At 36.9% G+C, this 25,962-nt stretch overlaps 3 protein-coding genes across 4 annotated transcripts; all 3 read left to right on the forward strand.

Moving 5' to 3' along the window:
- Positions 1–4,321: 4,321 nt before the first annotated feature.
- Positions 4,322–8,825, forward strand: LOC125800699 (zinc finger protein 239-like). Its single transcript, XM_049476494.1, has one exon. The coding sequence runs from the start codon at positions 5,267–5,269 to the stop codon at positions 6,203–6,205; it is 939 nt and encodes a 312-aa protein (XP_049332451.1). The 5' UTR covers positions 4,322–5,266; the 3' UTR covers positions 6,206–8,825.
- Positions 8,826–11,652: 2,827 nt separating this feature from the next.
- Positions 11,653–14,778, forward strand: LOC103029646 (zinc finger protein 239). 2 transcript variants are annotated; one of them, XM_049476492.1, is made up of 2 exons: positions 11,653–11,775; positions 13,458–14,778. In XM_049476492.1, the coding sequence occupies exons 1-2, from the start codon at positions 11,668–11,670 to the stop codon at positions 14,412–14,414; spliced, it is 1,065 nt and encodes a 354-aa protein (XP_049332449.1). In that variant the 5' UTR covers positions 11,653–11,667; the 3' UTR covers positions 14,415–14,778. The 2 variants fall into 2 exon arrangements, with proteins under 2 accessions (XP_049332449.1, XP_049332450.1); XM_049476493.1 differs by lacking the exon at positions 11,653–11,775 and adding an exon at positions 13,292–13,344.
- Positions 14,779–17,004: 2,226 nt separating this feature from the next.
- On the forward strand, positions 17,005–24,518 carry LOC125800711 (gastrula zinc finger protein XlCGF67.1-like). The gene is made up of 2 exons (XM_049476495.1): positions 17,005–17,182; positions 22,453–24,518. Exon 2 carries the CDS (start codon positions 22,617–22,619, stop codon positions 23,400–23,402), a length of 786 nt encoding a protein of 261 aa, XP_049332452.1. The 5' UTR covers positions 17,005–17,182; positions 22,453–22,616; the 3' UTR covers positions 23,403–24,518.
- The last annotated feature ends 1,444 nt before the right edge of the window (positions 24,519–25,962 follow it).

The raw sequence follows: 25,962 nt of genomic DNA on the forward strand, positions 1-25,962 counted from the left end.
AATTTGGTGGAGGGGGATTATGGTGTGAGGTTGTTTTTTCAGGACTTAGCCCTTTAACTCCAGTGAAAGAAATTCTTAATTAACTTGCCGAAAATTCCCACAAAAACTCCAAAACCTTGTGGAAAGCTATTATAGTTGCAATGGTTGGGCTGACATTACATTAAACATTTGGATTAACAATAGGATGTCACTCAAGATCATATTCGTGTAAAGGCAGACAAGTGCATACATTTGGCAATATAGTGTTTGATCATTTTGCGACTCAATGTGTTAGAAAAGCTGCAGCATGAACTCTGGAGTTGGAGTTTGGAGTTTACATGTTTATGTCATGTCTTATTCTGTGTGATTATTGGCGGGTTGCAAAGCAAAAATCCAATATTTTTAATTTTTCCATTATCTGATTGCCCAGGTTCATGTAAACATGTTGTTTGGATTACTGACAAACTGCAATAATAAGATTATAAAGTGCATGTGAGCACACTTACAGGGGTTAATTTATAGTGTTTAAACTAGTTTGCTTTTTGTACTGGTAAAAATTGCTCATTCCAGACTAGCAGAAATGTCATGTTGGTTATTTACGGCTAGTGCTGTTCTGTGCAGACAGCACACCTCCATGAGGCTTTGGCCTGGTGGCGATGTGTGACGCCTACCACAGACTCTGTAGTTCCTTTTTCTGACTCTGCCGTTCCCGTCTATGGACAATCCCCGGTCCGGAACTACACCTCCCAGCATGCACCTGACAACAACACGTGTTCGGACTCAGCCAACCGCGGCTCATTCGTGCGGTCTACGTCACCGGAATTCTAGACTGTGTTCAGGTGTTAGTAATTTAGTTTAGGTATAAATACCTGTCTGTTTGTCTCGCGTGTTGCGAGGTATTTTCCCTGTTCTCCAGCGATATACTGAGCGTTATTTTCCTGTCTGTATTTCCCGTGTATGACCCTTACTTGTTCTTTTCGACTACGTTTTTGCCTTATCCTTTTGTTCTGTTTGTATTGTGATTTTCTGGTTATTTGAACTCTGCTTCTGGTTTATGGTTTCGTTTTCGGTTTGTGATTCGGCTCTGATGTTTTGGTTGGTTGTTTTCCTGGCTTTGACCCACGCCTGTTATCTGACTACGCTATCTGCTTACGTGCTTAATAATAAAGCCTCGTTTTGTTTTTACCGCGAGCGTCTGACTCCCGTCTGTGGCGTTACACGATGTATCTAATAATTGATAACTGACTTAATTCAGCACATTACTGAGCAGGAGCTGCAAACAAATGTTCTGCCTGCGTCTTCAGTAAATTTGGCTTGTTCTCGGCATGCTGCCTTCCAAGTACACACTCCCTTGTGGTTTGTAATTGTTTTTTTCTTCTTCTTTTTTTCTTCCCCACTCAGCTTTTGTACATAAGCACTAAATATTATGTGCTGTTACCTTCTACAATCAATGGCTTTCAAAAGATTTTAAGAAAGGGTCAATTAAAGGGTCTGTTTAGATTCACAGCAATGAATAAAATTTACTTTTGTGAAATGCCTGTAAATATATATATAGTTTGCTTGTTATAAAATACTGTTACTAAAACTGATACTGTTATTTTTATGAAGGAATTTCCTGTACTGTTAACTTCCAAAGGTTCCTTCTCACATTACTTTTTTTTTTTTTTTTGAAAATGCTCTAGCTTTATCAATTAACACTTGATATTATTATATTTTTATAATATGGTATTCTGTGATGAGTGTTAATAAGGTCAGGATGTTGGATGATGACCACACACCACCAGGAGTTTTATAACCCTGTAGCCCGTGCCTGGCATTAGGCATGGTGCCAAGAGGTTCATGTTCATCTGCTCTAGAGAGTCCTATATTCTACTGGCAATTCTTCTTCACAGAAACAGATTACAATAAATTATTATAGATAATAATAATAATATTGGATGATCCAAAAGTTTTTACATGCTACTATAAAAAAATCAACTGTCTATCAAGTCCCTAAAATAAATAGAAAATTATGCCGCTAATTAAGTGACATATTACTTTTTTATTGCCAGTTGTTTATTGTCAGTTTCTTTTACATTTTGGCTTTTGACAAGATGATAATTTGAATCAGGTGTTTTAGATCAAGGAAGCACCTTAAACATGCAAGATCTCGAGAACCAGAGATGAAAAGAACTGCTTCTTTATGATTAATCTAATAAAAGTGGTCTAACTGAACTAAAGGCAACAAATAAAAAACACTTCATCAAATAAAGTTTACAAAAAGAATGGAAGAATATAGTAGGAATATAAACATACCAAATATACATCTTTACAAATTCTTGCACATATAAATATTTTATGTATGCACCATGTATATGCCTCTTTGTGTGATGGCAAGACAGGGAATAAAATAAACACTTACGAGGAGTGGTCAAACAAGCAGGGTCAATACCAAAAACAACAGCCAGAGAGATCCAACACCCAACAAGTATTAACAGTCCAGAGGTCATACACAAAACAGGCAAATGTTTTTTTTTTTTTATAGAGTCCACAAGTGTTCAGAATATCTGGGGATTGTCTTACTGGAGGTGCAGAGTGCAGAGTTATGTGATCAGTAGAGTGAGTGGGGTCAGTGTGTGGTGAGCTCTGGGTAGTGTGTTCTGGAGGCTGTGTGGGAGAAGCAGGTCCGCCAGGTGTAACACATTGTACTGGATGCAGATTCGGCAGAACATTAGATTACAGACAAGTAAAATAAAAAAAAAAGTAAAATCAATAAATAAATAAGTAAACAAATAAATAAATAAGGTATAACACAGAAAGTTGTAATAACCAAAATCTGGTTTGTTGCCTGAGGGCAACGCTATGCCACAGAGGGTTAAGTTAATTTTATGTTTTTTTTCCTTGCTATTTTGTAGCTTAATGTGTCACATTGCTGTCTCATAATTTAACAATGCCTTACAGTTCTGTAAATTTCCAATATAAAAATATTTTTTAATTTTTTTTTGTATGGTACTGGAACAGACCAGTAGAGGACCACAGTGCACTGCTGCTTCACTGCACTTCCACAGCAGCACACGGACACAAGCAGGAGGAGCTCCTGCATTATTAGGGAGGATTTTTAGGTAATAAGTGAAGGTAAGGATGAATAATATCAGATTGTTTGATTGTGTCAAATTTCAAATAATAAATAGACCGATAGGTTTTGTATGCTGGATCATTTTCATCCTCATTTCTGTCCATTTTCTTAAAGAGCTAGCAGCGCTCGCTCTCTATGATAGTTAAATGTTAAGAGTACTGTTTTAACTGAGGAAAAAAACAGCTTCAGAATCTGCTCAAAACATACCCTGATCATCCTGATGGATTTATTCAGGATTTTAGTTGAGTATATAAATTTGATTTTTTTTTATTTAGAGCTGATTTAGTAACTAAACTGATCGGCACTCGCAGTTCAGCACAGTTTTACTAAATAAAGAGAAAAATAAAGGAAAAATCCGGTTGATCTGGGTTTGGTTTGGGGTTGATTTGGGTCTGTTTGGGGCGGAACGCTTCATGCGCGGCTGTGGGATGTAGGCGGTGTTTTGATCGAGTGCACGGTTCACTTTATGAGGGGCGGATTTTATAGATGTAAACACAACGCTTTTTCATATTAACCTGTTCTTTTATTTTCTGCCTTTAATAAGCGGGTTGATGTCGTTGTTTTTTTCTATGAACTACGGACAACATTTCATAAGCAGTTCAGCTTCCTCTTGATAATATTCGAGAGGTTTTCAATTTGGTAAAATCGTGGTAAACTCATAATTTTAATATATATATATATATATATATATATATATATATATATATATATATATATATATATATATATATATTTTTTTTTTTTTTTTTTTTTTTTTGTAGACAGTTGGATGAAACTGTAAAATTAATGGTGCTGATGAAATGTAAACTGCAGATTATAGATTTTTATGTAGATTTTGTACACACATTACTTTATTTAACTCTATCTACATATTCTATCAACAAGAGATCATATTTCTTTTATCCTCTTTCGTTTATGTCTTTATCTTGCACTCTACTTCCAGTGATTTAGTATAAATTATGTAATTATTTAATTCCTGCTGATAATATGAATGCCAGCAGGTGGCGCTCTGTACACTACACATTTGGATGAATTGAGGCCTTACAAGCTAGCTGACAGATCTCCAAACATTAACTAGCTAATTGCACTGACTATCTATAACTAACTGTCCTGTGGGGAAGTGTTGACGTTTCTGCTTCTTGGAAAAAATTGTCCTTGTGTCCATCTTGTTTCAGAAGAGGGAGCAGATATTACAAACAACTGATCATCAACTAAGAATACTTCTGTTTAAAAAAAACCCAAAAGAAACCTTAGTCCTAATATTTCATTGTTTAGTTTAACATTTATTTAACATGACATACAGTTAATTTATATAACAAAAGAAAAGAAAAAGATTTTTAGCAAAAGCTGGACATTGTGAGATGGTAATGGGGCTGATGTTACCTTCTCCAGTTTCCAGCAGCCTGCACTCTCTATGCACATACCGCACTGACCATTTACTTTGCTTGGATGCAGTGTGTTGTTGCAGGCAACCCGGAGAACACGTCAATGGTATGTGTATTCTTCTATCAATCAAGTTTAATTAATTATTTAATGGAAACAAAGGTGGGTAATAGTTTATGTTAAATATGGGGGGTCCAAATATATAATTATGAAATGTGTGAAAAGGTTTAATGGTAACGCCCATGCATGCATTTATGCCTTCCTTAAAACAATGAGATGTTACCCTACTTGAAAAAAAAAAATGCTACACATTTTATAACTTTCTAGAAGAGAGCCCCACTTAAAGTAACAGTTACAGGATTTCTACTGGAAAAATAAACTCTCAGGACTTTAACCAGCTTTGGTTTCAGATGGCCTATGCCTGTTTTTTTATGGACAAGGTGACTGACAATCTGGTCAACAAGGCAAGATCATAGCAAACACATACTGGCAAAACTGGTTGACCTGTTTTAATTTAAGTTTAATGGAGTAGCTGGTCATAAAAAATCAACAACAAACATTTTGTTAATGATTAATTATATTTGTTAATCCTGATCATTATTATTATTTCTTTTAAATCTAACTGGAAATCGTTTCACAGTTACTGTTTTCTCTTCTCTCTCTTTTCCAGAAATTAATGTCATCATTTTGATTGTCACCATCTTTTTCTGGTTTGTGTCCCCAGCAATTCAGCAAATGTATTCTTTTATTTTCCTTACTAAAACACCTCACAAATAAACACTGGAAGACATGGACCAGGTGAGAAATCACCTCTGCCCACAATGTGGGAAGAGTTTTACTAAAAAGAGTGATCTTAATCTGCACCATTGCTCACAGGCAGATGAGAAACAACACAACTGCTTACACTGTGAGAGGAGTTTAACCGAACAGAGTGAACCTGAACCGCACCAATGCACTCTTGTGGAGGAGAAGCCATATGACTGTTTACAGTGTGAGAAGAGTTTTACTGCACAGGCTGATGTTGGACTACACAAGCATGTTCACATTGGGGATAAGCTGTATGACTGCCCTCTGTGTGGGAAGAGTTTTACTCAACAGGGTGGTCTCCAACGCCACCAACGCATTCACACAGGAGAGAAGCCGTATTGCTGCTCTGAGTGTGGCAAGCGGTTTACTCAGCATAGTACTCTTCAACGACACCAGCGCATTCACACTGGAGAGAAACCATATAACTGCTCAGACTGCGGCAAGAGTTTTACACGACAGTGTCATCTCCACCAACACCGGCGCATTCACACAGGAGAAAGACCTTTTTATTGCGTAGAATGTGGGAAGAGTTTTACCCAGAAGAGTACTCTTCAACTACATCAGCGCACTCACACAGGAGAGAAGCCGCATTACTGTGTTGAGTGTGGAAAGAGTTTTGCTCAGCAAAGTACTCTCCAATTACATCAGCGCATTCATACCGGAGAGAAGCCGTACTACTGTACAGAGTGTGAGAAGAGTTTTACTCAACAGAGTACTCTCCAACTGCACCAGCGCACTCACAGTGGGCTTAAGCCATATGACTGTTTTCAGTGCGGGAAGAGCTTTAGTCACAGAGGAAATCTCAGAGCACACCTTAGCATTCACACAGGAGAGAGGCCATTCAAGTGTCCACTGTGTGCGAAGACTTTCAGCCAGGAAAGGACTCTTAAAAAACACCAGCGTATTCACACCAAGGCGTAAGATGTTTTTGGTAGCTCTTAGAAAGATGCCCTTGACAATGGACAATGACCGAATCAAGTCTTTTATTAAGCGCTTTTTGCAACCGATGTTGTCGCAAATCAACTTAACAAAAAATAAAATATAGAACCCTTAGTGAGTGCCAGGGGCAGGAAAAACTCCCTCCGATCTGGAGGAAGAAACCTTAGGAGAATCCAAGAGATTTAATCATTTGTGGTTGAGTTTATATAAAACACAGATTGTAAAACATTATCAGAGAAGGCTTCAGCTTCTGATGTATTGACTTGTTTTTAAAGTGTCCCAACCTTCTAAGAAGGCCTTTTCCCCAAACAGAGGTGGAAAATCCAGGCCCAGAAAGTACAAATAAACCCTCAATTTTGAACTGAAATCATGCACAGGACCAGGAATACATCTTGCAGGCATCATGGTGAAGGTTCTTCAAGTGACCTCAAGTACTTGCAGATGCAGATGAAAAAATGAGGAGTTTGCCTTGAAAGAAAAATTAAGACCATAAGTCAAGTGCTCACTTACTAATGCAGATGCCATCCTGACCTCAACTGTTGTTGAATTTTTTACATCATATAGTGCTCTGATGAAGCTTTCAGAATGTGTGTTGACCGACTGACAGCAGTTTTCATGTTCAAACCCAACGTTTTGATAAACAAGTTGGATAAGCCTTAGTCATCATCCCAGAAAAGACCTGATGTGGCGGCTGCCACAGAAAATCCATCTTCTGACACACATTTCCAATCTTTTTTTCTTGATATTGATGCTTACAAGTGTTCTCGAAGCATTGAAGCTTAGAAAAAGTTATATGGCCTGTTTTCCTGTAGACAATATCCTGTATCCGAGTACCCTCTGAACTGGGTTGTCTGTGGACATGTCACAAAGTGGGGTTGCATACACCCTCATTTGTGTATCTATTTCCTCAAGCACCACAACTCAAGTTCATTGTTAAAAACCTTTAAATGAATATCAATTGAATTTGTACCAAGTCATGTTCAAACCAGGCAAAATGTTCTGTTCCATGGGCCGTGAAGCTGTGTGTCTCAGTGTCTCAGTGACCACAGTTTTATAAGCTTGTTGTATGTAGGTTTTCAACTGGATCACATCACATTCCTGAAATTTAAGTATCCAAAAAAGGCAGCTGCCAAGACTAGTGGTTTTAATATGACACTAGCAAACCTCTGTAATTGACAACTTTGAGGGCTTGAATGTTCAAAGAAATACGATTGTGGAAACACAACAGAAACTAGTGGTGATTTAAAACTTCATTGCCCTTATTTACACCGTAATACTATTAACATGATGCCATGGATTTAGGATGTACCAATGTGGGTAATTCTGGACCAATTCAGATATCTGATATTACAAACGTACATATCTGCTTGTGCCAATGCGGATATACATGTTTATAACTTACAGAAAGACTAGACCCTGGTATAACTTAAGAACTTATAACTAATAGAAATAAATAAAAATGAGCTTAAATCAAAGAATTTTAAATTGTAAACTAATTGTAGTAGTCCGGCCTGTGTCGCTTGGACCAGTACATATATCATGCCATTTATAACATTATCAGAGTTTTAAAATATGGGAAATCGCTAACAGAACTGTGTTGGTAATGTAGATTTATCTTTGCATATGATTTGCACTACAACTGCCTATAGTGTAACAATGCTTTACCCCAAATCTTTTGTTGCTGAGTGAAAGCAGTGCTAAGTCATTCACGTGTTGTTAAATGTATTTTTAACAGACTACGTACACTAAAGGCATCAAAACTATGAATGAACATGTGGAGTTATGTACTTAAAAGGTGAAATAACTGAACACATAGTTTCTTCAAAATAGCCACCCTTTGCTATGATTACTGTTTTGTACACTCTTGCCATTCTCTCAATGAGCTTCAAGAGGTAGTCACCAGAAATGGTTTTCAGGTGTGCATTATCAGGGTCAATTAGTGGAATTTGGTCGAGTGGTCCCACGGTCTAAAGCCGGGAGGTCGCCGGTTCGAACCCCCGCTAGAGCAGCTTTGCCATCAGAGGGCAAGCAAAATTGGCCCTGCTCCCTCTGGGTGGGTAGATGGCACTCTCTCCCCCACATCACTCCTAGGGTGTGGGGAGAGAGCAGCATCTGTGAGCTGATGTACCGAGCCGCCGTGCTTTCCTCCAAGTGTGCTGGCAATGCTGCATCAGCTCGAAAAGAAGCGGTGTATCGGAAGGGGCATGTGTTAGTCTTTACCCTCCTGGTGTGTTAGGCATTTCTAGTGATAGGGGGAGTCCTAATGAGTGGGTTGGGCAATTGGCCGTGTAAATTGGGGAGAGAAAAAAAATAGTGGAATTTCCTGCTTTATCAATGGGGTTTGGACCATCAGTTGTGTTGTGCAGAAGTCAGATTACTACACAGTCGACAGCCCTATTGGACGACTGTTAAAATTCATATTATGACAAGAACCAATCAGCTGACTAACGAAAAACTATTGGCCATCATTACTTTAAGAAATGAAAGTCAGTCAGTCCGCAAAATTGCAAAAACTTTAAATGTGTCCCCACGTGGAGTCGCAAAAACCATAAAGCCCTACAACGAAACTGGCACACATGAGGACCGACCCATTGGCGTAGGAACCGGGGGGGATGGGTGGGACATGTCCCACCCAATATTAGAAAAAGGTGGATTTGCCCCCCCCCCCCCCCCCCCCAAAAAAAATAAAATGGTTTCGCTCAGATCAGCTGTACTATTAATGAGGAGATAGGTGACCGCTGAGTAAATGGGAAATCTCTTAACGCCAATCACGGAGCCGGTTCAGGAATTAGGTTCCGCCTCTCAATAGAAACAGCCAATCAGCTTGCTTGTTTTGTGGCGTGCGCAGGAGAGTGTGGGCGAGAGTGGTGGGGGGGAAGCCCCTCCCCCACTGTGAGATTAAGCAGCGCGATCGGAATGCAGCATCTGATTTTAAACCAGGTATGAATATACAGCGATTTTTCTAACAGAAAGGTAACGGTAGGCTAACTATAAACTGCTATGTTTCTGATAGCTGGTTAAAAATGCACTAATCAAAACATACCAACTCTGCGCTTAAAAAAATACAGCCTGTGACAGTCAGCTTAATTTTGGAATTAGCTTAGTTTAAGAAAAACAAAACTATATAATGTTCAGCCTACCCTGTACCTGACTAGCTAATAACTATTTAATTTTCATTTATTTAGATAACTGTCAGCTAGAAGCTGGATGAAGATAATAGCTAGAATGTAGTACAACACTGGGTAATGTTGATAGTTTAAAGCAGTTTCTTAACCCTGATCACTGCCCTTAAAATTGTGTTTTTAAAATCACTTAGCCCCCTATGGATCATAAATCAATCATTATGTATGTCCAGCAGTTTATTAGACACATCATACCACTTTATTATGTGCACTTAAAGCAGAGAAAGCTCTACAATATGCAGAACAGTGGGAGTATGCAATAGAATAGGTAAGAACAGGTTAAGAAACTGATCTAATCTGATATCTGTTTATTTGTAGTTTACAGTAAGAACACATGTCCTGACATCTAACGTTTATATTAACTTCTGACAAAAATCCCTATGAAACGTCAAGTTACATTCTTTTTCATAAAAGGACACCATCATAAGAAGTGCTTTCAGTAGAAACAATTAAAAGTGCGGGACACAATGCTAGTCAGTTTGGAGAAAATGTAAATATACAACATACAATACATAATTAATAATAATAATAATCAAATCTGTTATATTATTTTAAATATTAGGTGATAACTGATCAGTTTTTGTCATATGTATATAATTCAGACCTTTCACATATAACTTTTTCTAGCAACAGTAAATGTAATGTGGAGTAACATGTTTAGGTTGTAAAATTACCTTTATTTGGATGTAACTAATAATAATTACAGAATACAGAAAAAATGGTTATTTAGGATTAAAAGTAATTCCGCAAATGAAACTATAGGGTGGGCTTTGGTTCATATTAGCAAATGTGTCCCCCCCAATATCAAACCCGCTCCTACGCCCTTGGACCGACCCAGGAAAGGAAGACCAAGAGTCACCTCTGCTTCTCAGGACAAGTTCATCCGAGTCACCAGTCTCAGAAATCGCAAGTTAACAGCAGCTCAGATCAGAGACCAGTTGAATGCCACACAGAGTTCTAGCAGCAGACCCATCTCTAGAACAACCGTTAAGAGGAGACTGTGCAAATCAGGCCTTCATGGTAAAATAGCTGCTAGGAAACCCCTGCTAAGGAGAGGCAACAAGCAGAAGAGATTTGTTTGGGCCGAGAAACACAAGGAATGGATATTAGACCAGTGAAAATCTGTGTTTTGGTCTGATGAGTTCAAATTGAGATCTTTGTTTCCAACCGCCGTGACTTTGTGAGACGCAGAAAAGGTGAATGAATGGATTCCACTTGCCTGGTTCCCACTGTGAAGCGTTGTGGAGAATCTGTAATGGGGTGGTGGTGTTTTGCTGGTGACACTGTTGGGGATTTATTCAAAATTGACAGCACACTGAACCAGCATGGCTACCACAGCATCCTGCAGCGACAAGCCATCCCATCTAGTTTGCGTTTAGTTGGACGATCATTTATTTTTCACCAGGACAATGACCCCAAACACAACTCCAGGGTTGTGTAAGGGCTATTTGACCAAGAAGGAGAGTGATGGAGTGCTGCAGCAGATGACCTGGCCTCCACAGTCACCGGACCTGAACCCAATTAAGATGGTTTGGGGTGAGTTTGAACGCAGAGTGAAGGCAAAGAGGCCAACAAGTGCTAAACACCTCTGGGAACTCCTTTAAGACTAATGGAAAACCGTTTCAGGTGATTACCTCTTGAAGCTCATTGAGAGAATACCAAGAGTGTGCAAAGCAGTAATCAGAGCAAAGGGTGGCTATTTTGAAGAAAATAAAATATAAAACAAGTTTTCAGTTATTTCATCTGTTATTGTTAAGTCATTCATAGTTTTGATGCCTTCAGTGAGAATCTACAATGTAAATAGTCATTAAAATAAAGAAAACACATTGAAGGAGAAGGTGTGTCCAAACTTGTGGCCTGTACTTTGTGTGTATGTGTATATATGTATATATTCCACATTAAAAAAATGTGATTTAGAGAATTTATTTGCAGACAATGAAAAAGATGCAGAGCTTTCAGACCTCAAACAATGCAAAGAAAACAAGTTTATATTCATAAAGTTTAAAGAGTACAGAAATCAATATTTGGTAAAATAACCCTGGTTTTTAATCAAGTTTTCATGCATCTTAGCATGTTCTCCTGCACACTGCTTTTGGGTAACTTAATGCAACTTCTGGTGCAAAAACATAAGCATTTTAGCTTGGTTTGATGGCTTGTGATCATTCATTGTCCTCTTGATTAATTTTTAAGTCTCTTATTTTCTTTCTCAGAGCAGTATATACATAATATCGTAAACTCTCTGACTGCACCAGAGAGTCTGATATGTGCGCTGCTGGGCGGAACGGCCGGTTTGACTGTTTTCTGTCCGGGCCTGTCTGGGGGACGGACGGAGGTTTGGTTGTTGGGCAGTGCTGGAAAGAGAGAGCTGCAGTAAGTAAACAGCTTTAATAGAGAATAATCGATATGGAATTAGTTTAAAATTGTTTTTCGGTGTTTTAGACATGGTTATACATATTTGTAGCGGGTGGAGGGACTGTCAGGAACCGAGCTGTGCTCGTCTTAATTCGAAGACGAGGCTGAAGTTATAACTCAGATTTTACACCTTAAACAGAGCAGCAGTTTAACAGCTTTAGGCGATTTTGCTGTCATTTAAGGTGGATCTGCAAGCGTTAACTCTTCGTTTTATACTTTGATATAATAGAATTCTTAGTTTATTTATTTTTATATTAGGGATGTTGTTTTGTGGTAACGTTAGGGCTTGGTGACACTGCTGCAGATTGAGTTGTCCTGTTGTTAAGATTATTGTATAACTATATTTTATATTAGCTTTTTTTACATGGAGAGTGTTATCAGGTGCTCGCGATTACACTAGCTAACTAACCTACATGTCTAAATGTTTGTAGACAGCCCCTCTAATGGATACATTAATCTAGTTTTAAGTTAAACCCATTGCTGACACTGATGTGCAAATGTACTCACACCGGGCTTGTGTAGTCCACGTAGAGAAGTACTGCCAATAGAATATAGGACTCTCTTGAACAGCTAAAATGATCTTCCTGGCCCCATGCCTAATGCCACGCATGGACTAGAGGGGTATAGATCCTCCAGCACTAAGCTGTGGAACTGTGTTGTTTGGAATGAGATGGGAAGCTGGGGATGGTAACTATCCAACATCCTGACCATACCAGCAAATCCTCACAGCAAATCTTTAAAATCTTGCAGAAAGCCCCAGGCAGTAGAAATTATTGCTCCAAATCTGAATGCACTCTGTTAAATACTCTTAATTTTAAAAGAAGATCTAATATGTTTTATATACATTTTATAGACTAGTATTATTACTATTAATATTTCAACATTGAACTCATATTTTTGCATGCCGTTCAACTTTTTTTATTCTTCTGCTTTCTAAAAAAAAAAAGCTTTTAAACCGAAAGTGGCTGTCCAACCAAAAATGTGTGACCAAAGCTCTTGGTGATGCAGTATTGTGTTTAAAATGCTATTGAATAAAATATTTATAAATGCTGCATAGATGTGAAAAAGTCAAAGTTTTTAGGTCATTCAAGAATGTGTTAGAAAATTTAGAAATTCTCACCAAATTTTGCCAGATTTTAATGATCCAGCATGTCATGTGTTGGATAGATATAATTGTTTATTTGGTAGATATTGTCATGCAAAATGAGAACAATATGGATTTTTGTGTGTATCAAGCAAAAATATTTTTTGTGCAATGATCATGTGTACATTGTAATATCAATGCTTAAATTATATATTGTGTGGCCCTATTTAAAATCAGATAAACTTAAGATCTTTTAGTTTTCCAATGAATGTGTTTTTTTTGCTTAAACAATATGTAATTCTAAAATAATGGTTTATGGTTTGTTTGTGTCTTTGTTCTGCATGCCTGTCAAATGCTTGGACATTGATTGTTTCTTGACCATTTATAGGATCGTATTTTAACTTGGCTGGCTTGGTTAATGACTGAAATGTGCATCAGAGAAGGTTCTTTTTCTTATATTTAAACTCATCAGCCCAATAACACACTGGTCATGAGCTGAGATGGAAGTAATCACAATTTTAAAAAAAATCTTCTTCTTCTTCTTCTTTTTTTTTAGGCAAACATGAATGCTGGCCTTGTCTTCCTCTGTGTGCCCAGCACCAATCTGTATCTACAACTCCATCATCAGGTTCCACCACAAGAAGTGCTTCAGGTTGCTGACACCAGAACAGGTCAACAAACATCCTCTGATGATCTCCTCACTAATGCTTCTCCTGAACAAACAGAGACAGAAACGGGCAAGGAGAGAACTCACCTCTGTGCAGAGTGTGGGAAGAGTTTTACTCAGCAGAGTGATCTCCAGCGACACCAGCACACTCACTCCGGAGACAAACCTTATCACTGTCTGGAGTGTGGGAGGGGGTTTATTCAGCAGAGTGACCTCCAGCTTCACCAGCGCACCCACACAGGAGAGAGGCCTTTTGACTGCTCGCACTGCGGGAAGAGCTTTACCCACAGGAACAGTCTTCAGCGGCATCAGCTCATCCACTCTGGTGTAAAGCCGTATGAATGCCCGCACTGCGCTAAGACATTTACTCACAAGAACAGTCTCCAGCGACACAAAAGTGTTCACACAGGTGAGAAACCGTATGATTGCTCAGACTGCGGGAAGAGCTTTATCGACAAAGGACATCTCAAAAAACACCAGCGTGTTCACACAGGGGAGAAGCCCTATCAGTGTGGGTTCTGCGGGAGGAGTTTTGCACAACAGAGTTATCTTCATCAGCATCACCGGACTCACACAGGAGAGAGGCCGTACTATTGCTCGGAGTGCGGGAAGAGCTTCACTCAGCTGAGCAGCCTCCAACTGCACCAACGTACTCACTCAGGGGAGAAGCCATTTTTGTGCGCGGGGTGCGGGACCAGTTTTACCCATAAAAGTAGTCTCCAGCGACACCAGCTCACTCACACAGGAGAAAAGCCTTATGAGTGTTCGTGGTGTGGTAGAAGTTTTACCGAACAAAGTAATCTTCAACGACACCAGCGCACTCACTTTATAAAAGTAACAGTTTAATTGGCTTGTTTTACCTGAGAGAATGCTTTTGCCAAGAATTAGTCTGTTTGAATGGCTGGTGTTAATTTAATTAACATAACATAATATTATTGGAATATTTATAGCAGAAAAGTAATGTATTATTACATATGAGAAGCTTTTATTTTTGCAAACTGTTATACACTCAGACACTAGTAGCTTCTTTGTACATCTATACATAGGAATAATGGAAATCAATTTAATTGGTCCAGTAATTGTGAAATTGCACATACAGTGTAAACCCAGATTTATATTGTAAACTGGGATTGGTGTGGCATATTGTAGACGTCATAATATGTATTTATATACTGGTTATATATGTAAACATATTAAATGTTCTGCTATACTTAGGTCTTGATTATATGGCGAAAATGTATCCACATTTCTTAATTATGATTGAATATAATTTTCAATATGGATATGAACAGTATAAAAGCCACAGAAAAACAGAGCAATAATTTTAACATGACAAATCCAAGATTTAAAAACTGTACACAATATTTATTACAATATATATATTATAATAATATTTATTTCAACGTAGACAAAATACATCAGCATTCGCAGATTTTTATTAAATTTTTGCTGCACATGATGCAATTCAACAGAGTTTTTACACTCTCTGTACTGAAATTTACAGTTTCTATAAGTACTGATGAAATGGTTTTTAAAACTTTTTCATTATATGATAAAATATATTGTTATATTGCCCAGCAAAAATAATATCTGTAGCTACATTTACCTTGTTGGAATAAAAAAAAAATGTGAACATACATCAATTGGAAAAGGACCGTATTCCACATTATAAAGTAAGCATTTTCACCTGTACAAAGTTGTGTAAATGCATATTGTTTATTTTATTTTTAAACTGTAATATATTTGATATGTATGCACTAAATTTTCATTTGAATTTTGGCCTTACCATGATCTCTACTAATATAATGCTTTAAAGAAAGAAAATGCTTTAATTAAAATGCTTTTTTTTTTTTAAGCTTTTCTTCCTTACAGCACTGTGCACTTATCCATTCACTCAAATAGGTTAAACAGATTTTAGTTTATAATTTGAGAAATTTAGAAAAATGAAGGCTGATAATTTAGTTAGCTGTTATTCTGATTGCTTGACAGCCTCACCTGACATTCCTTTAAACCTGCTGCTCACATGGTATAAACTCCATGGGAATGTGAAAACACACTCAGATTCAATCAAAATCATAGTCTACTACAGGAAAGTTGGTTTGTTATTCTCTATGTTACTTACACTTGTTTATCCATTGTTGTGCAAACATTGTTTTGTGCAACTTCTGTTAATGGATGATTAAACAAATATGCACACACATTTTATAGTTGCTGCTGGAAAGGCTTTATGGCAGGAACCCATTTCTGTCTGGCTTCAGAAAAATGCTCTGGATCATTGTCCTCAATTTTCATTGTAATGGTGCTTCCCAGTTTAATGCCTTGTAGTTAAAGATTTATGTTTTTGGAGGTATAGATTTAGAATATTATTTTAAATATTGATTTAGGTATTTTTAGAATATTTTAAATATTATTTATGGTGTTTTTATTGTATTGTATGGTTTTATTTTGTAAAAGGTTTCATTTGAAATAAAACAGTCCCTTCTGTCCAATTTGAATAAATATCACAGAACAGTGAACTGTAGATTTTACTTTGTTACAAAAGAAAACATTTTCAGGTGGCAAGATGGCGTCAGGAAATCAGTTTCTAGGTCATGGAGAGGAGGAGGATCGGTAGGAAAAAGAAGCAACTTTTGGGGTTTCTGAATGCCACCTAGTTTTTGTAAAATGCTTTTGTGTAAACACATACTAAAGTTGCTTTTGTTCCCATTCACTTCGCTTCCACTTTGTTAGAGTAAATTTCTGGACTTATCAGATGAAATCCAATCACAAAACCACAATGGAATTCACTGAGATGAATTCTTCTGAGAGCAAATATTGTCATTTTGAGCATTTATTGGCAGAAAAAGAGAAATGGCTGAAATTACTGAAAAAAGATTCAGAGCTTTCAGAACTCAAATAGCGCAAAGAAAACAGGTTCATATTCTTTTTAAGTTTTAAGAGTTTAGAAATCAATATTTGTGTGTAATAACCCTAATTTTTAATCACAGTTTTTTATACATCTTACACAGTGTTTTTGGATAACTTTATGCCATTCCTGTTGCAAACATTTAAGCAATTCAGTTTGGTTTGATGGCTTGTGATCATCCATCTTCCTCTTGATTAGAGGTTTTGTAATTTGGTAAAACCAAAGAAACTAATAATTTTTAAGTAGTCTCTTATTTTTTTCCAGAGCTGTAAAATGGGAAATGAGAAGTGTGATTTATTTATTTATTATTTTTGCTAAAAACAGTAATAAGGAAGTACCCCGATGTGATAATTAGGGGTGGGTGATATGGCACGATATTTAAGGATATAATATTGTTCACGATATTCCAAAATATTGGCGATATTATTGAGTACGATACAATATGGCACACTGCTAGACACTAGTTAGATCTGACCGCGCTCATAGGGGAGAGAGAGGAGGAGTCTGGGTCGGAACGGTTGTTCGTGGTTTCTGTACGGAGCTCACAGTGAGATGTACCCGAGGATACGTGTGTTTTGTATTTGTGTGTGAGGCGTGATTTTTATCTGTAATCTGTGAATTTGTCGCTTTTATTAGGAGATGGTGGCGGATATTCGAGGTGAAAAGTGTGTGTAAAGGTGGTTTAATGGGCCGGTTGGATCCTGTTGAGGTAAGTGGAGGTGATTTTGTGAGTTAACAGCACTGAGGGAAATCTAGAGAAATAGTTCTTATGGGTCCTCTGTGTCTATCGGCTTTCAGCTCAACAATAAACTCGATGAACGGTGCGCATTTTGTACTGTAGCTACCCCACAGAAACTACTGCTCACCATTTATACTGTGTAGATTAGAGAAATAAAACACGGTTAGCCACGGATTATTCTAGAACTGGGGGAACAGTCCGCCATTCTCAAAAACACTGTTATAAAGTTAACCCAATGAAATTCACGAGGCTGAAGTTGGTTTGATATTCGCAGCTCCAGATTCGTTTGGCTCGATATTCGCAGCCTCGTATTCCCCGGCTGAAGTTGGTTTGATATTCGCAGCTGCCGCTTCACTGAACCACCGTGAACTAAAGGGAGCGTTCACAAACACCCGCTGTTTATATTAAACACCTCACAGATCAACACTGAAGGAGATAGAATGAAGAAAAGCAGTACAGTTGTTTATTAACAATGTAAATATACAATATATTATTAAATATAATTTTGTATATTGTAAAATATTTATTTTAATTACTGAATTCATAATTATATATTACAATAAATAATTAAATATATATTTAATAAAATTATATTTTAAAAGCCATTGCGCTCAAAAAATATGAGGCAGATGTTCAAGTGTGATTTTGAAGAACTTTTTCATGTTGGGCCAGAACAAATACACATGATCTGAAGAGTACTAGTCTTCTTCTTTAAGAAAAACCTGGAAGTAGCCTGGCCCAAGCTGATTTTATACTTTAAAATGAACTGGCAACATAGCATACCGATCCATAATGCACAATTTTTTTTATGTAAAGCTGATGTTCCAGTGTGATTTTGAAGGACTTTTTCATATTGGGCCAGACCAAATACACATGATCTGAAGAGAACTAGTCTTCTACTTTAAGGAAAACCTGGAAATAGCCTGGCCCAAGCTGATTTTATACTTTAAAATGAACTGGCAACATGGAATAACGATCCATAATGCACAAAGAAATTGAATATAAAGCTGATGTTCTAGTGTGATTTTGAAGGACTTTTTAATCTTGGGCCAGACCAAATACACATGATCTGAAGAGAACTAGTCTTCTACTTTAAGGAAAACCTGGAATTAGCCTGGCCCGAGCTGATTTTATACTTTAAAATGAACTGGCAACATGGAATACCGATCCATAATGCACAAAGAAATTGAATATAAAGCTGATGTTCTAGTGTGATTTTGAAGGACTTTTTAATCTTGGGCCAGACCAGCTACACATGATCTGAAGAGAACTAGTCTTCTACTTTAAGGAAAACCTGGAAATAGCTTGGCCCAAGCTGATTTTATACTTTAAAATGAACTGGCAACATGGAATACCGATCCATAATGCACAAAGAAATTGAATATAAAGCTGATGTTCTAGTGTGATTTTCAAGGACTCTTTAATCTTGGGCCAGACCAAATACACATGATCTGAAGAGAACTAGTCTTCTACTTTAAGGAAAACCTGGAAATAGCTTGGCCCAAGCTGATTTTATACTTTAAAATGAACTGGCAACATGGAATACCGATCCATAATGCACAAAGAAATTGAATATAAAGCTGATGTTCTAGTATGATTTTCAAGGACTTTTTAATCTTGGGCCAGACCAAATACACATGATCTGAAGAGAACTAGTCTTCTACTTTAAGAAAAACCTGGAATTAGCCTGGCCCAAGCTGATTTTATACTTTAAAATGAATTGGCAACATGGTATAACGAGCCATTTTGCACAAAAAAGCCACTGTTCCAGTACAATTTTGAAGAATTTTTTAATCTTGGGCCAGAACAAATACACATGATCTGAAGAGAACTAGTCTTCTACTTTAAGGAAAACCTGGAAATAGCCTGGCCCAAGCTGATTTTATACTTTAAAATGAACTGGCAACATGGAATACCGATCCATAATGCACAATTTTTTTATGTAAAGCTGATGTTCTAGTGTGATTTTGAAGGACTTTTTAATCTTGGCCCAGACCAAATACACATGATCTGAAGAGAACTAGTCTTCTACTTTAAGGAAAGCCTGGAATTAGCCTGGCCCGAGCTGATTTTATACTTTAAAATGAACTGGCAACATGGAATAACGATCCATAATGCACAAAGAAATTGAATATAAAGCTGATGTTCTAATGTGATTTTGAAGGACTTTTTAATCTTGGGCCAGAACAAATACACATGATCTGAAGAGTACTAGTCTTCTACTTTAAGGAAAGCCTGGAATTAGCCTGGCCCAAGCTTATTTTATACTTTAAAATGAACTGGCAACATGGAATAACGATCCATAATGCACAAAGAAATTGAATATAAAGCTGATGTTCTAGTGTGATTTTGAAGGACTTTTTAATCTTGGGCCAGAACAAATACTCATGATCTGAAGAGAACTAGTCTTTTACTTTAAGGAAAACCTGGAATTAGCCTGGCCCGAGCTGATTTTATACTTTAAAATGAACTGGCAACATGGTATAACGAGCCATTTTGCACAAAAAAGCCACTGTTCCAGTACAAGTTTGAAGAATTCTTTAATCTTGGGCCAGAACAAATACACATGATCTGAAGAGAACTAGTCTTCTACTTTAAGGAAAACTTGGAATTAGCCTGGCCCGAGCTGATTTTATCCTTTAAAATGAATTGGCAACATGACATGAAAGCCATTTTGCACAGAAATAATGAATATAAAGCATTGATTTTGAGAATACCAGAACTCTTCATCTGATGTGTATTTGGTCTGAAAAAAAAATCCAAAATCATACTGGAATATCAGCTTTAAATAATATTTTTTTTTGTGCTGCCATGTTGCCAATTAATTGTGCAGTCTAAAATCAGCTCGGGCCAGGCAAATCCCAAAATTAGTTCTCTTCAGATCATGTGTATTTGGTCTGGCCCAAGATGAAAATTTCTTTGTGCATTATGGATCGGTATTCCATGTTGCCAGTTCATTTTAAAGTATAAAATCAGCTCGGGCCAGGCTAATTCCAGGTTTTCCTTAAAGTAGAAGACTAGTACTCTTCAGATCATGTGTATTTGGTCTGGCCCAAGATGAAAAAGTCCTTCAAAATCACACTAGAACATCAGCTTTACATAAAAACAATTGTGCATTATGGATCGTTATTCCATGTTGCCAGTTCATTTTAAAGTATAAAATCAGCTTGGGCCAGGCTATTTCCAGGTTTTTCTTAAAGTAGAAGACTAGTACTCTTCAGATCATGTGTATTTGGTCTGGCCCAACATGAAAAAGTCCTTGAAAATCACACCTGAACATCAGCTTTAAATTAAACTTTTTTCTGCCTTATGGATCGGTATGCCATGTTGCCAGTTCATTTTAAAGTATAAAATCAGCTTGGGCCAGGCTAATTCCAGGTTTTCCTTAAAGTAGAAGACTAGTTCTCTTCAGATCATGTGTATTTGTTCTGGCCCAAGATTAAAAAATTCTTCAAACTTGTACTGGAACAGTGGCTTTTTTGTGCAAAATGGCTCGTTATACCATGTTGCCAGTTCATTTTAAAGTATAAAATCAGCTTGGGCCAGGCTAATTCCAGGTTTTCCTTAAAGAAGAAGACTAGTACTCTTCAGATCATGTGTATTTGGTCTGGCCCAAGATGAAAAAGTCCTTCAAAATTACACTAGAACATCAGCTTTACATAAAAAAATTGTGCATTATGGATTGGTATGCTATGTTGCCAGTTCATTTTAAAGTATAAAATCAGCTTGGGCCAGGCTACTTCCAGGTTTTCCTTAAAGAAGAAGACTAGTACTCTTCAGATCATGTGTATTTGTTCTGGCCCAACATGAAAAAGTTCTTCAAAATCACACTTGAACATCTGCCTCATATTTTTTGAGCGCAATGGCTTTTAAAATATAATTTTGTTAAATATATATTTAATTATTTATTGTAATATATAATTATAAATTCAGTAATTAAAATAAATATTTTACAATATACAAAATTATATTTAATAATATATTGTATATTTACATTGTTAATAAACAGATGTACTGCTTTACTTCATTCTATCTCCTTCAGTGTTGATCTGTGAGGTGTTTAATATAAACAGCGGGTGTTTGTGAACGCTCCCTTTAGTTCACGGTGGTTCAGTGAAGCGGCAGCTGCGAATATCAAACCAACTTCAGCCGGGGAATACGAGGCTGCGAATATCGAGCCAAACGAATCTGGAGCTGCGAATATCAAACCAACTTCAGCCTCGTATGAAATTCTTCAGTGGAGTCAAATCTGTTACCTCTGTTATCTGCCCAAAACCTTTCTTAATAATTTTCAAAAACACAACATAATAGCCTCCTAATAATATAGTATAACATAATATAAACAAGGAAGACTTAAAGATGAATGAGTTAAAGTAAAATTCATAACACGTTTAACAAATTATATAGAACATTTACATTAACAACACAGTTCATTAATCAAATAACAAATTAAAGTGAAAACAGCTTTTTTGTTGGCAAGACAATTAAGAGACTCCCTAAATGGCTTAAATTTACATTAATTTTTTTATCAGCCCAGTAATCCACTTTAATGTAAAAAAAAAATAATCTGTCTGGATCATTCCCAAAAAAATCGGAATAGCAACATAAAAAAATGTTCCAGTTTTTCTAGATGTTTGGAGCAAAAGGAACCGTTCTTTTCAATAGCTGTACATTTAGTAAAATTATAAACACATGGGAAGGTATTGTGCAGAATGTTATTTCACTTTATTCTAAATATTATAATTATTATAAAAATAAATGTATTAGAAATGGTACAATAATGGTAAACAATAATTTAGGAGGCTGTGAGAATGTGGAAGGAGCTCCTGTGGAAAAGAGAATTACCACACAACACTTTGTAAATGTAATTTTGTCTAAATATGGTTTATATTGTGAATGGAAAACCACTGAGGAGAGTTTTAAAACAGATGTTAAAACCTCATACTGTTTTTTTTTTTTTTCCTCTTCAAATTTCGCTGTACGACATTAGTTTATACTGGATTGATTTTCTTTTCAAAACAGTCATTGTTCCTTTACTACTACTACTACTACTACTACTTCGACTGCTGCTGCTAATAATACATAATTAACCATATTTAGCAGCATATTTTAGTAATATCTACTTTTATATGATCAGGAATTAAATAAAAGAAGCTTGGGACACAGTTACCAAACCAGTGTCATAGTGATGCAGCATTTTATGCCTTCTTTTAACTATTCTTTCTCTTTTTCTTCCTCAGAAATAAACAGCTCTTTTACTTGCTGTGGTCTGTGTGTCCAGCTCACGTTTACATTCACAAACACTTTAGAAGATAGTGTGGAGTGAGATAGAAACTTGATATCAGTGACTAATATACATCACAGATCACAGTGTTCTGGAGCTTCTGAACCAATTCACAAGAGAATGCAGAAGGAAGAGCGGAAGAAAACTTACCACTGCATGCAGTGTAGGATGAGTTTTACATGTCGACGTCATTTCCAAATACACAAGCGCACTCACACAGGACAGAAGCTGTTTTACTGCTCACAGTGTGATAAATGTTTTCCTTATCAGAGTCATCTCCAAATACACCAGCGTGTTCACACTGGGGAGAAACCTTTTTACTGCTCACACTGTGGGAAGAGGTTTAGAGACCAAGGTAACCTCAAAACACACGAGCGCATTCACTCAGGAGAGAAGCCGTTTTACTGCTCGTTGTGCGGGAAGACTTTTACTCAGCAGAGTACTCTCCAACAACATGAGCGCATTCACACAGGAGAGAGACCATTTTCTTGCTCAGACTGCGGTAAAAGATTTACTCAGAAGATCCATCTACAGATACACTACCGCACTCACACTGGAGAGAAGCCGTACCACTGCTCTGCGTGCGGGAAGACGTTTAAGCAGCTGAGCAATCTCCAACAGCATCGACGCACTCATACAGGAGAGAAGTCGTACTGCTGCGCCGTGTGTGGAAATAATTTTGCAGAACTCTGTAGTCTTCAACAACACCCCTGCATTCACAAAGGACAGAAACAGTTTTACTGCCAACATTGTGGAAAGTGTTTTACAGAAAAAGCCAATCTTAGACAACACAAGCGCATTCACACTAGAGAGAAACCGCATCAGTGTTTTTACTGTGGGAAGCATTTTACCCAAATGGGTAATCTCCAACGGCATCAGCGCGTCAAACATTACAATCTCAAATAGGCCAGAGCAGAGTGTGGCAAATTAAATCTATATCACTTGATCTGTTTAGTGGTGAGTTAAATGGTTAAATGTCTATTATGCAAATGAGAACACTAAAACACTAATAGCTAATATTTTCATCATTTAAACACTTTAGGCCTTGTTATACTACTTTTTAACACATACGTCTTGTGCGAACAAAACAATGTATTAAGCAAAAGAAAATGAACAACCCCATGAACACACTGTGACATACCTGACTGGTCAGTGCCTATTGTATTTACAGCATGAGGCCTATTGTAATGTACATGGGAATTACCATAATGTTTTTTGCAACATATGTAAAATATGAAAATCTAATATGAGGACATGTGTTTATCATTAATCATATGTAACCAAGTAATATGCAGTGTACCTCAGATGGCCTCACATTACAATTATATTGTATGGTAACATGGCTAGTTTTAACAATTTTTTAAAGTAGCAAATAGCAAGTTACTAGGGATTTCATCCCTGCTTGACGTTGTAAGGAAAGTGCTAAAATTGTCTACAGCATGGTTCTAAACATATGTTTGATATTATGACCTTTGTATCGCCAACTGTACATAAAGTCTCAGCCCAGACAGTCTTGAATTTTAATTAAATATATATTTTTTCTTTTGGTTTTGTGTTATATGCCAGTGTGAGTGTGAAACACACATTAGAACGTAAATTACTCAAAGTGATAAAGATAATTTTTTTTATGTAAGTCCAAAGGCTGCAGATTATTATAAAAAACATACTTTGTCAAAAAATGTTTGAAGCTGAAAAATAGATAAAGAAAACAGACATGCAACTGAGCAATCTCCTGGCAACAATCTATGAACTCTCAAGTCAATTGTTCAAAAAAATGTGGTTCTTTTCCGTACATATGTTGTTTAGTCCTCAGAATGTGCTCCTCAAGTCATTGAAGATGTCTGTAACAAATATACTTGTCTGTAAGTATGTTCCTCTCATTAACTTTTATGAATAAAAATGTATTTCAGTTGCAATTTAGAGGTTCTGTGTCATGGTTATGTGTCTGGTTATGAAGGCAGAGATATGAGTGTCCTTAGTGTTGTTGTAAGTATCAATAAAATGTTTCTGTTCATAATACAATGGTGTGTAAAATTTGCTGGCAGCATTTCATTTTGTGGTGTTTCAGAATTATGGTTGTCAGTTAGTGTTGTATTTCAGCTGAAGAAGAGATTTTTTTAAAGAGTAGTTCTGTGAAAATCAATGACATTACCCTAGACAGTTCATAAGGACGTGTTTGGTTTTGACATGCTTCTTTAATTTACAATGCATGATTCTAGGCTAATATTGTTAAATAGTGAACATACGTCATCTCATCCCTGAAAATAAAAGCCCCAATACCTATTGTTTTAAAGATGCTCTGAACCCCTATAGATATTCTGTTTGAAGCAGAGATGGTTTGAAGGCCTCCTTTGGTCTGTATAGCCACTCTACCAAATTACCTTTTCATTTTATTTTATTATTTTTTTCATCAATTATTCTTGTGATACCAAAAAAGTGGCAAAATAAAAACTGTGCAGATATTAATATTATATGTAACAGATTACTTGTGTCCCACTAGCCCATACTTGTCAAGTCTCCCGTTTTGGCCGAGAAACAACCGTATTTTACCCCTCTTTCCCGCCGTCCTCCCGTATTAGTATCTTCCCGTAAATGTCCCATATTTTATAAAAATAATAATAATAATAATTGATTAATGAGGCCACTGATCGCTGTGTAAATGGAAAATCACTTAACGCCAATCATGGTGCCGATTCAAGGAGAAAGTCCCGCCTTTCAGAAAAAAACGCATAGAATAGTAAGTGTGGGGAAGATGCAGTGTTTTGGTTTGTTTTAATTTGTGACTCGCGGGCTCCCTCTGGCGGTTTGCAGGGATTTTCTGATAAAACGGGGGAGAGACGAATTAGTGGCCGGGCTCTCCATTAACTAGCTGTGGTGATATTGTTGTTTATTTATTTGGGGTGGAACCACTGCTCTACTGGGGCTGGGTTGAATGTATAAATAGTGTAACAGAGAGAAGTCCAGAACTGAGACACTAGCCCAGCCAGAATATCTGTCCCACTGACTGCAGCCCGCTGAACCCCCCTCAAATTTTAGCATTCAGTTCAACACATGAAAACATTTATACATTCATAAATCATTAATTGTTCAGATCTGCAATTTTAGTTAAATATGTCATATAGCAGAGGAATTTATGAAGTTTATAGGATTCACAGAATTTGTGCAATAATTCTTTAAGCAAAACTAGGCAGGTGCATAAATTTGGGCACCCAACAGAAAAATTACATCAACATTTAGTAGATCCTTTTGCAGAAATAACAGCCTCTAAACGCTTTCTATAGCTTCCAATGAAAGTCTGGCTTCTGGTTGAAGGTATTTTGGGCAATTCTTCATTATAAAACATCTCCAGTTTTGCAGTGTTTAGTGTTTAGTCTTTGCCTTGTTAAAGTATCCAGCCCCGGTGCAACTTCAACTTTATCACTGATTCTTCAACATTGTTCTCAATAATCTGCTGATTTTGACTGGA

This window comes from Astyanax mexicanus, chromosome 1, assembly GCF_023375975.1.
Source record: "Astyanax mexicanus isolate ESR-SI-001 chromosome 1, AstMex3_surface, whole genome shotgun sequence".
NCBI classification, from domain to species: domain Eukaryota; kingdom Metazoa; phylum Chordata; class Actinopteri; order Characiformes; family Acestrorhamphidae; genus Astyanax; species Astyanax mexicanus.

Bases quoted from the DNA above. Each gene is read 5' to 3' on its own strand.
- LOC125800699 (XM_049476494.1), top strand. From the start codon at position 5,267: ATGGACCAGGTGAGAAATCACCTCTGCCCACAATGTGGGAAGAGTTTT.
- LOC103029646 (XM_049476492.1), top strand. From the start codon at position 11,668: ATGTGCGCTGCTGGGCGGAACGGCCGGTTTGACTGTTTTCTGTCCGGG. The intron at 11,776-13,457 runs GTAAGTAAACAG...CTTTTTTTTTAG, and splicing joins GCTGGAAAGAGAGAGCTGCA to GCAAACATGAATGCTGGCCT.
- LOC125800711 (XM_049476495.1), top strand. From the start codon at position 22,617: ATGCAGAAGGAAGAGCGGAAGAAAACTTACCACTGCATGCAGTGTAGG.